The sequence below is a fragment of the Triturus cristatus genome, chromosome 5_1 (assembly GCF_964204655.1).
Source record: "Triturus cristatus chromosome 5_1, aTriCri1.1, whole genome shotgun sequence".
NCBI lineage: Eukaryota > Metazoa > Chordata > Amphibia > Caudata > Salamandridae > Triturus > Triturus cristatus.
The window spans coordinates 805,784,568-805,797,149 of NC_140587.1; the positions used below are offsets into that span (position 1 = coordinate 805,784,568).

The 12,582-nt window shown below is 40.1% G+C and overlaps 1 protein-coding gene across 4 annotated transcripts in view; it reads right to left on the reverse strand.

The window, feature by feature from the left end:
* Nucleotides 1–12,582, reverse strand: part of MYOM1 (myomesin 1) — a 709,264-nt gene that overhangs the window by 548,611 nt on the left and 148,071 nt on the right. For all 4 annotated transcript variants that reach the window (XM_085605828.1, XM_085605831.1, XM_085605829.1 and 1 more), the window contains one exon: nucleotides 7,494–7,637. In XM_085605828.1, coding sequence (XP_085461954.1) covers nucleotides 7,494–7,637 — 144 coding nt within the window. The remainder of the gene's footprint in view (nucleotides 1–7,493; nucleotides 7,638–12,582) is intronic.

Here is a 12,582-nt window from a genome sequence, read left to right on the forward strand (position 1 = left end):
TACTGTCTCCAGAAACCTGCTGTCAAAATACAGTGGTAATACGTCCTTGCACCAAGCACTGCCTAACTTACCAGCAAGGACTTGAAATAGCACCAGTCAAAAACGTTTTGTGATTCGGCCCTATGCCTTTTGAATCAGCTGCACCGCGATACTGGCCGTTATTCATCAGAAATAAAATTCAAAGATGGTGTCTGTGTTGGTATCTGCAATGCAATCAGAAAATGTTGCTTGCACCATTTCATATGGACTTACCAGACGCGGTGGATGCTCCTTCCAAGTTCAAGTTCCTCTCACGTGGAACACACCCACTCATAATCTCTGGGGTAAATGATCACCTGTATTTTTAAACAAATAAAACCTTTCCAATGTTTACCAGTGGTATATCAAGAACCATCAATTAGTTCTGTATAAACACTGTGCGTGATAACCTGTTAGTGTCAACGTTGCCCTCTATAGTAATCAGGTAACATCATAGTGAATAAATCTATTATCCTGGAGAAAAAAAACTACTGTTAGAAAATTATCTTTTATTTATCCTTTTGTTTTATTTTTTGGAAAGAGGAAGATGGTACCTTGTAGCACCTAGTGTCTTCTCCATATTGTGCCCTCATGACTAGTTGAGTGGCAAATAGGCAGATATGTCACCAAACCTGGAGTTACAAATACTAGACATGCCCATAAGTCTAGGGATGGGGAAAATCCAGTCCATTGCTCACAGAACCCCGAGGGTCCATGCAGAAATGAGGAATACTGTAGGAATCAGTAATTCTGGGTCAGAGTCTCATAGTAGATCCTCATTTTGGCCCTGAACTTCACCCAGAGATATCAACAGCTTCAGGAATCAGTAAAATGATCTGCAGTGTTCTCGTGGATCTCACAATTCCGATAGAGTTGGTAACTGCTGTTACTGACCCCACTAGAAATAAGTGCTCACTGATAATGAGAGCTAAAGTGCTCTGTCAAGTTTTATCATCTCCAGATTTAATGCATCTTTATTCAAAAGTAATTTCTATTTGTGCTAGCTTGTGGTTTTCAACTAATTTTGTTGCTTCTCTGTCAGAATTGGGTGGTACAGATTCTTGGACACAAGCTCAACAAAGCTACAGTCAAACTCAGAAATTAAAGGTGCTGTGAATAATAAATAAATATACAAATATATATCAGTGCCACAAAGGTTTTCTTGTAACTATGATTTAGCCTCTTTGCATTATTTCCAGGTGCTAGTGATGGTTCTTCCTTTTCTTAGGATACCCTCTGAAGATGTGGGGCAAGATCACAAAACATTTTTGACATGCGCTGTTTTCGGTCCTTTTGTGGTAAGTTAAGGTAGACCTCGGTGCAAGCACATTTTACCCCCAAAGATGAAAGCAGAGTTCTGGAGCTCCATCACAAAAAAGTTTATGCTCACTTCTTGTATTGCATTTTGTTGAGACGGTTCTCTTATTTTTTGTGATGTTTTATTTTTGTGCTCCATTATTGTAATATGATATTGTTGTGTTTAAGTAGGTTTGCTGTGTTGGATTCTTTTGTGGCTGTTTTGTTGTGTGCGCCCTGCTAGATTTTAATAGTGTTATGTTTCTTTGTGTACGTTATTGTGTTATGCTCCGTTGTTGACTTTAGATGTGTCAACAAATGCAGCTACATTTTTCAGCCAAATGCAGAAGATGCTTTTAAAGTTCACATGACAAGCAACCCTTTACAACTGTCTAAGGTGTTAAAATACTGCTCCTCCTGCTCTTCAATTATTTAAGACAACTGCCAGTCCAAAAATTACATAAGTCTTGCTGGGACAGCATGATTACTCATCATAATTTGAGACTCATGACCCTCAGAAGCAGCATGAACCCAATGACTGACACCGACATTTCTTGAGCTGGGCTCCGTGTGGGGGCACGATGCCTACTCAGGAGGTCAGCGGCTGGTTAGAACATTATATAATGTTACCAGGTTAATAAAGTACATATATGTTAAAAAGCTGAAAAATGAACATTTTAAAATGCTCCATGTAATTGAAGGAATTTGAAATTTGAGGCTAAAACATAAGTTGTTTCTTGAGATTGATTTGCGTGAGCAGCAGAAAGACAGTAAACAGAATCTAGTATAGTCAACTGGTGGTCACAATTGAAGCACTGATATACACCAACAAAATGAGAGCACACATTAGGAGCAAAAGAAGACAAAGTGATGATAGAGTCAAGAATATCACTTCGTCTTCCAGACGTAAAGCCATAATTTAAAAAGCTTCAATTTTCCCATAAAAATGTCAATTTTGATTAGTGCATGTTTTTTTGTTTGTGAATTAAATAAAATATTTCCTAAATTGTGTATTTGTTTGAAGTATACTTGTTTCTGTATTTTTGTGTATCTTTTGGAGGTTGAAATAGAATTGCTTCTGTAGAGGTCCCCGGCTTCCAGTAGTGAATCAGTGCGGTACACTGCTGCTCTAGACTTTGACTGCCGTGGCACTCAGCACATGTGGGATTTAGACACAAGATTCTGGCAGTGCATAACAACTTTTTTCTATAATGCAAAATGTTTTACACTAGCAAATTGAACATGATTCTTTTTAAGAGTAAATAATGAATACAATTTAAGGTCATTACACACAATAGATGTTAAACAAAGGAACATATTACCAGGGCAAAAGTCCTAAAAAAAGAAATGAGGGGACTAACCAATATGCAAGTGACATCATGGAGCGTGACATCATGGCGCATGACATTGCATGTAATATCACAAGAAGTGACATCAGATCTTAACACCTCGCACATATGTTTAGCAGGTATTTTATGAGTACATTTGAGTGCATTGCAATATCTAACATGAGATTTTGTGTCGCAGTTGGCCAAAACAGTGATGAAACCCTGAAGCAAAATCAGGGCCACAATTTAAAACATTTAGGGCCTCATTTACAATATTTTGTAGTACGGCAAAAGAAAAGGGCAGGAATGCACCGTACCTATCAGATACAGTGCATTCCTGTCCTCTTTCCCTGCCCTCTCTTGGCGCAAGGGTATATGCGTTGTGGGAATGATTGTGCTTGTGCAGGCACCAACACCTTCCTGCACAAAACAATCAATGGAAGCAATTTCCTCCTTCTATGTGTGCTGCAGAACGCAGCACACATAGAAAGAGGAAACAACGAGGAGAAACAAAGTTATTTCTACTCGTAGCACCTCCCCTGTGGAGGCGTAGGCTGTTGACATATTCCCAGGTTTATAGAACGTTGTAAATCCGGGAATGTGTCAAATGCCATGGGTGATACATGGGAACGCCCACCAAAAAGCCTATGGCACGCCTCCCCATGGCAATGTGAGGCAACACAGCAACTTGCACTGCGTGGCCTCACACTATATCTACAAGGCCATGAAAAGCCACGCAGGGTGGTTTTACGTGGCTTTGTAGATATGGCACTGCAATGTGCGCTGCTGGAGAGGCATTTATAGTGACGTTCCGGTGGTGCAGGGGCCTTGTAAATGAGGCACACTTTTCAAAACTCTGCCACAAAGAAAATTCCCATTACTTTCTAATGGGGTAACCCAGTGAACGTCAGGATCTGGGCAAGGGTTAGTATAAATCCTGTCGGTAATCAATTGCATAAATAACTAAGAACAATTCAAGGTCAAACGAAGAACTGATCAACAACAAAACACAAGAAGAAAGACAACATAACCAAGGAAAATCAATTATCCGCTACAACACATGTATTTTTGTATATTCTACCACAGGTACATGAAGATATCTATGCACAATGGATTAAAGGTTGCTGCAAAAAGTGGGAACCAAGTGACACAAGTGCTCGTGTGGAGTAAACATGTGAGGGATAAAGTGACTGTCCACTTAAAATGTTATAAAACATGTGATGCAGTGCTACAGCAGCCTGCAAGCTGGCTGCCAAAAACAACATGAAAGAATCCTTATCCAGGAGGAGTTCTAGAAGTTTCTTAGAAGCCCAATGGGGGTTATTGCTTTGGTACAGGAAATGGATATTGTCGACAATTCGACCCCGATATTAGTGGCAGTTTGAAACCATCTCGAGGATATTCATCAGAAGGTGGGGAGGGGCAACCTGTGTTTTAAGGACAGGGTGTGATTAAATAAATGAAATAAAAAAATGGCTGGGGTGTTTTCTCTAAGGGTGACCTAACAGAAAAGTGAATAAATGAATAGGAACTCACCAGAAACAATAATTCAATATTGGGACCTTGAAACCCCTTTAAAACACTGAAGGTAAGGGAATGGGCAGTAAAGACAGTAAAGGGAAAGGTAGTAGTGAGTATCACGAGGGAATCAAAATGAACTCATTCATGAATAAAATGTATTATTAGCCCCAAGAGTGACTTACCTAATGGAGGTTGAATCAGTCCTTCCAAAAGGACTGATTCACACTCCATTAGAGAAGTCACTGTTGGGCTAAAAATACAGAAGGACTAATACCAAGGTCACAAAATTGAATTATTGCTTCTGGTGAGCTCCTGTTCATTTACTCACTTTTCTGTGAGGTCACCCTTGTGGGACCCTTATTGATTGGCGCAATTCATTTAATTTACAAAACCCTAAAGACGAGCAGGGTTGCATTCTTTTCCCCTGCCATAGAAACACCATGGAAGGCCTTTTTCATGCAACTCAAGGTGAGTTCCTGCATGGAACCCACATGGCTTAGAGAAAACACATCAGCCATATTTTATTGTATTTATGTAATCACACCTTGTCCTTACCACAGGTTGCCCATCCTACACGTCATGATGAAGATCATCTGATATGGTTTTAAACTGCCACTAATATCTGAGTTGACACGTGTACAATATCCATTGCCTGCACCAAAGCAATAATCCTCCTTTGAATTCTAAGAAACATCTAGAACCCCTCCTGAATGAGGATTTTTTCATTTTGTTTTGGGAAGTCAGCTTGCAGACTGCTGTAGCACTGCGTCGCATGTTTTATCGCATTTTACGTGTACAGTCACTTTATCCCTCACATGATCACTCCATTCGTATTTTCCTTCTTCTTGTGTGTTTTTGTTGTTCAGTTCTTCGTTTGACATTGAATGTTTCTTGGTTATTTATGCTATTGATTACTGACAGGATTTTTGTTGTTTATACAAAGAAATTAGCAGCAAGGAGAAACATTGCAGTAAATCTGTTCTGCTTAATTGGTTGCAAATTCTATGTTTAATATAATCTTATGGGATTAAGGCACCTGCAGCAGAAATCATGTGTGAGGTTAACATATTTGCTGGAGAAATCTGTGTTTTGTCTAGTCCCAGTTTTGAATCAAAGTAGCATCGAGGGTTAATATGCCACATGCAAGCACATAATGTAACACACAGATGTCAGATTTGTATTTTATGTAGATGGGTTTGTGGGTTACTGCTTTTAGCACAGAGATTATTTTTACTTGCAGTTCATAAATTGTAACCCTTCTAATATAGCACAGTGAGCTACATTGATTTACACACATAAGATTTATATTTGTTGTCAATGTATAATGTGTACGTTTGATGTAAAGCGCTCTAACACCCTGCACTAGGGTGACTAGCGCTAGAAAAGGAATAAAACAAAATAGTGATATTTAAAATATTTGTGTAAATACTGGGACAGACCAACACATGTGACATTCTTACAGTGCATGCATATCTATTATGTGTAGGGACTGAAAAAAGTAAAAAGCATGCCTCTCTTAAGTACTTGTGAAGTAAAAACAAGCTGTGTACTTTTGTTTCCCCTCCATTGTATTGTATTGTCCTGATGGCCCCTTAACTTCGGTCTTTGTTTTGGGGTCCAGCTGGAATTTAAAATAACAAAGCCCCCTTGCCGCCGGCACATTGCTGCTCGGAACCAAAGCAGACAACGTGGAGGCGCTGCTGAATGTGTCCCAGTGTTTGAAAATTACACCAGGACAAGTTCAACATATTTCTGTGGGGCCTAACTTCGTGGCAGGGTAGATGGCGTACATCCTGTGAAAAGAGTGGGTAGACGCCGTCTACTCGCGTGTATACTCAACTTGTGCCATGCATATTAGAGAAGTTCTCCTGGAGCGGAATGGGCCTTTGTGCCTGTTTCTTGCACCCCTGGATCACTTGTCTGTTAAAGAAGGGGCCCCAGACTCTTGTACAGCCCTACTGTGATACTGAGCACACAAGTTCTCCTTTTGCGCTCACAGAATCTCAAGTGCCATTCCTTCATTTGCATCTACAACAGGTTGTTGATGTAGTGGTAGGAGCAAAGAGGCACTCCGTAAGTGTTATAACTGTCCACTGTCTAGAAAGTGCTGCAGTCAGCACTCCCCAAGAGTGCGCCTTTTAGTAGGGAGGACTGTGATTTCAGGCATTGCTCTGCAAACAGATGCAGTACCAAACTCGACCTATCTGTAGGGGAAGTCCCTGATGGAATGGCTGAATCCCCTGCACTAAATGATAGACCAGCGGTTTGAAAACCCTCTTACTTCTTTCAATGTTGTACTGTCAACAGTGCAAGCTTCATCTCTACTTGGGACAGCAAATCTTTTTAGAATACCACACAGTCCCGGGCAGCTCTGAGCATGCCCCAATGACAGCGTACCCAATGCAGACAGGCGCAATGCATTGTATTAATGTACTGTGGTTTCAGGAGTGCTATAATAGCTAAAGATTAAGATGAAAGTAAGTATCTCATTGGTTAACAGTTAGTAGATATATCTTGAGAAATAAGAGCTGAATACAATAAAAGAACAATAGATGGACTCAAGTGTGTGAAAAACAAAACTACCAAATGGGAGTGAATTAGATGATAAATCGTTCTAGGATTTGTGAACAAATAGATTCAAAGAAGTCAACACAGCTGATAGTCTATTTCTCAATGTTTGGATCTCTTTATCATTTCCAAAGTCTTAAAATTGCCTTCTTTTCGCAAGTATTGATCTACTAATCCATGCGACCTCCCCCTTGTCTCATGTAAAAGAAGTTTGTTTAAAATAATGGTAGATTCATCTAATGTTATGAGCTGGAAACCAAGTATATGGGCTCTCAGATGTCACACTAAACCTCCTTCATTTTATCTCACTCCAACAATATTTGATTGCATGAACCTACCTTCAGCACACATTTCCAGCATTTCTCCAAGTCAATCAAATTTAGCATGCCTATGATGCATCTAGCAAACCCTGCTCAATTTTATCTAAGTCTTTTCAAACGTCAGTCAGGTTATGATAGTGGGTGGGAGCATACTTAGTATAGTGGTTGTGCTGATCTAGACAAAGATTTTATGAAATTCCTAAAAAATAGGATGTTGTTGAGAGCATTTCCACAACACACTAACCTGGGGTTCTTTCTTCACTGCCCAGTCACCCGGTACCTACAGTAGCATTGCTTAGTTACTGATAACCCTCCTTTACGCCACTTAATAATGGACACAGGCACAAGGCCTTCATCAAAATGCATAGTATGTTGCGCCTACTTCAAGAACAGTGAAGGCTTAATTGAGTTGACGTTAACACAAAACTACAATTCCACTTACTTTTCGTATTGCAAGTCTGTAGTGTAATCTTGAAGGCATAGGGAATCTGCTTTGCTACGTTTGCTGGAAAGCTGCAGGGAGGACGCGGGGATCCTCACTTTCCCCACTTCTGGATGTATCCCTGTGGTACCAAGTTGAAGTGTTCTGAAAAGAGAGAAGATGATCCAGGACAGTTAAGCACACGCATAGAATCTAATGTCAGTCAATGTAGTATTTTGTGGCAAGAACATGAAAATACAGTTGAAAACACTTGTCATTTCAAGAGCTATTGTGCTTAGTTAAAATAAGGGCATGCAACTGTTCAGTTTTATAAATTCCATTGCTGGATTCCTCTGTGTAATTTCCTAGGTGCAAACACAAAGCTGTAGAGTGAATTGGTCCATCATAATCAGTCTGCACTATGGGGACATTTGTCACTGCATATCTGAAAGTGACACTGATCTGTTCCTTTAAATATGTGTCAAGAGTGTGACCGTGATGATAATTCAAATCCTTTGCAAAGGTCTGATGGAAGATGGATGAACTGCGCTTGTTTCCTGGAAATTCCTTGATGGAGGTGACGCAGTTATGTCTATCTGTTGGACCCGACACTGATGCTATCGAAGATGAGACTCAGATCATTAGAAAGGGGTAATGTGGCACTGCCAGAGATTATGGACTGGGGTTAATTTTACAACTAGCACGTTTTGGACACTTGGGTTTTTAACTCAAGACAGGATGGGGATATTCCAGGCCGAAGTGGAGAGCAAGCTTCTTCCAGTGGGCTTCAGAAAACAATAAAGGGGCTTATTTAGAGAACCCTGTCTGGCAAACTGTCAGTCCGCCTGCTCTATTTAGAGATGAGAGAAATGCTATGTTTCTGCCAGCGCCACCTCTACCAGCTCTACAGGCGCAAACCTGAGATCGACGGCCAACACAGTTCGGGCCATTGATCTAAATGTCTAAGACTGCCCCTCTGAGGTGGTCTGACAGAGTTTTTTTCTTGGTCAGAAGTGCCAGGAAAAGCCTGACAGCACCAAAAAGAATAAATAGAAAATGGCCCCAGCACACTGGGAGAGCACTCCCAGCGTGTCAGGGATAAAAGCCTTAATTGAGGACAATGAAAAATTAATTGGATATTCAACCATCCAAGTAAGAATTAATCTTCCTAATGTGTCTGACATTAACAACTGTTCAGCACCTCACAGTCCATTATGTACCAATAATCGTTACACCCAAGAGGGTGATATTTCACAGTACTTGTAAGGTTTACAGCTTTCAATTATTAAAACCTAGTGGGTTTATTAGCTGTTACAATTGGTACAATTGCCCAGATGTACACATCCTAAACTTAGCGTACCCAAATAGTTAATATTCCCAGGAAGGTTTACAAAAAAACTGAATTGCTTGTTGGATTTCATTTTGTGAATCTGTTTTTTAGTTTTCTGTTTGCATAAACATTATCACATTATCTTTCTAAGATGTTCGTTCAGTAAATGTCAGAAGGACCTCTTCACACAAACGTGCTAGATGTTGCATAGGGATCCCTCTCCTTTCTTCACTATATAGGGCTATGCTCTCACCCTTGGCCCATCTTTCAAGATCTTTTTTCCATTTATCAATTGGAGCTCCCCAATGCACCATGATGAGTCTTTTGTCTAAAAAAACGGTCAAGGAACCTGTTCTCTGCCTTCTTCTGTTTTGAGCAGGCAAAAAGGTCCAGTAAACAACCCTCTGGTTACATAACCCTGTTATATCTGAAGATCTGCTCAAGATTTGTATAATGTCCTCCTAAAAGGGATCAACATTGGGGCACTCCCATGCCATGTATTGGAATTCCGTATCCTGGTAATTACTCATGGGGTTTTCATTGTGTCTGCTACTAGCATCTTACAAAGTTAGGTAGGATCGACTGCAAACATTGAAATGCGTATTCCTACATTAACTGTTTCTAGCCACCTTACGAGTATATTCAACACTTGATTGACTCTCCATCGGTTAGCACTTTTCCCATATTTGCCTACCATAAATTTCTTACCTTGTTGAATGTACATCACATTAACTTCAAGATGGCCCTATGAAACTTTGCTATTATTCTATGTCCATTTTCCATGGTAAATACTAACAGCAGCACCTCATGCATTCGAGACTTGGATGTGTCAGCGCCCCATTTAATCTATAGTTACTCGCAACAATCCAATGCTTAAAAAACTGGCTGGAAGGCCATACTTCTCCATCTCTGACTCCAGAGTCCTCGACTCACCCACCACACAACACTCACCCACACTGGTTAGCCCCATTCTGGTCCATGCAGACATTTTAGTAATAGTTAGGTATACCGTCTTGTTAGGAAGACCGTACAATGATATAGTTGGTGCATATAGTGGTACCCTTGATGTCAGTCATGTACACCGCTTCCTGCACTTCCATCCATCTCACTTAATACGGTATCTGAGCTGCTAAATAATATACTTGTAGATCAGGAACTCCTAGGCCTCCTTCCAGGATTGTTCCCTTTAATACTTTGAATCCCATACTTGAAAAACTGTCCGGAAGGACATACTTCTCCATCGCGGACTCCAGAGTTCTGAACTCGCCCACCACGTAACACTTATCCACTCTTGTTATTCCCACTCTGGTCCATGCAGACATTTTAGTAATAGTTAGGTATTCCGGTTTGTTAGGAAGGCCTACCAATGGTATATTTGATGCAAATAATGTTACCTGTGATGTCAGTTTTCTACAAATTCTCCTGCATTTCATCCATCTCACTAACCATGGTATCTGAGCCGCTAAATAATAAAGTTATAGATTGGAAACTCTTAGGCCTCCCTTCAGGATTGGTCCCTTATCACTTTTAGTTCCACAGTGGGTCTGCCATCTCCTCAGATTAGATTTTTAATCAGTATGTCTAGCTCTCTAAATTAAAATCTTGAAATCCAAATCAATAAATTGGAAAGTGGTACCGGAGTTTAGGTAGCATGTCAGCTCTATGCAACCCATTACTGATAACATAAGTGTCTCCCAGAAGGTGGCATCTCCCCAAATGATGTAGTCCCTTTTGTTTAGATAGTCTACTAAGTAGTATTTCCAAATTCACAGGTATTGGAATGTATGCCTTTCCCACATTATGTTGCAGTTTGCCAACAGTTATGGTCTAGCCTTCATCTTTGGTACCAATGGGATTGCACGTCTTAGGCCAATTTAACTTACGGGCCAAATTTTACAGCAAACTCCTCCGGGAGTTGAATTGTTGAGCCAATACCTGCAAAACCATTTTTCAGGAACAAAAGTCTTTAATCTGTGTATACTGAGATCACATGAAATCCATCAGCCAGAGTATCCCCTGTCCCTTCCTTCCCTCCTCACTAATTCTGCAAATGTCTCTATCGCTAGGGCAAATACTATAGCGGAGAGCGCCTAATGCTGCGATATATTCTATACAAATTAGGGACATTTACCAGTGTGAACTCTTGTGAAGGGCTCAGAGTACAGTAATCTAAAACATTTGATCTTATTGTCCCCTAGACTCATCTTTTTAAAGATTGCCAATAGCTTAGCGTATTAAATGCTTCTTCTAGGTCTACCGACAACACTACTACCTTTTGTCTAAACTCTAATGGCATCTCCTCCATAATTGTAAATAGTCTCCTGATATTTAAGGTGGCGTTACTCATGGAAATACATTGTATTGTCTTTGTGGCTTAATGTTGGCTACTGTACGTACAGTTATTGGGATAGTATTTTACAACCTAAATTTAGCATGGACAAGGGGCCTGTCAGAAGCCTTGCCTGTCCCATCTCGGTGTGGTTTAGGGAGTGATACGAGGCATCTCTGGATGTGGCTTGAGGCCTTGTTCCCATTCCTCAGCATACAAATCCTAGACAGATGTGGGGCCAAACTTTTGCTGTGAGTCAGGTAACAGTGAATATAGGATCTCTTGTTTACTAGTTCACTCATGTCAGCTTGCTTACTTACCCATGCATTTTACATTTTAGTGGTTTTATCTGTCACATAGTGTTACATTTCAGAGAAAAAGTCAACTCAATGTGTTCTTATCTGCTTGGCTTACATTAAAATACCACAAGAGTACAGCAGTCAACATTGAATGTCATTCTAAGACAAGATTAAATCCCACTATAATATCTTCTATTGAAACTGTGTCAGGAAGGTAGAATACCCTTCTTAGGACACTTGCTTAATTTGCATCAAAAGAATACTTAATGTAGTAATACCAGACTAGTGCATTATATGTGATAATAGGGTTAACTTTGGCCTTAAATACCCGCGTTTCATACTAAATCGAAATTTAGAGTTGCCACTGTGAATACTAGCTGCCATTTGAATTGAAAATCCTCACACCAGGTCAGCTGACAATCAGCTACTGATCCAAGATATGTATACTTGTGGGTACTATTGAGCTTAATTCCATTGGCAGACCAACAATATTATTTGCCAAACACATGGCATGGGTTTTAGTCAAAACTAGATATTGTTGAATGAAAACAAATGGGTTTTACAATTAAGGAGGGTGAATCAGCCTCTGGTGATGTTATACAAGAATTGCTCTTCTCTTTTACAAGGGTGACTACTCAGAACTTTATTCGGCCGATTTCCCAAACACATGATGCACGTCCCTTCCAAGTGGTGCTGAAGTTGTCCCACATAGGACACAGCACATTAACTTCCATCTTGTTGGCTCTTGAAGAAGCCTTTGTAGTAGTATCCACTTGGGGAAAACTCATTTGGCCTGGAAGTGCACAAGCCAAAAGCACAGACAATGAGCTGACTATCCGTAAGAATGGTTTCTAAAAATCTAATTAATACATTGGCCATTATCAACAGTTACAAAATTCATGATGATGCACCCTTATGAGGCAAATTCTGCAACGCACCCATCAATTTTACGCAAACTTTCCTGCCCAGCATCAGTCATAACATTTCATGCAACTCATCAGCATTTAGAGGAAAATAACTAAAACACAATTGAAAGGAAGACCAATGTTGTGTACTTATTTTGACAGCAAACTTAAAAATAAGGTAAAACCCAACATGCAGAGGTTTAGGGCACACAAATGTCAATTCAGAAAAAAAGTGAAAGGCATGTGA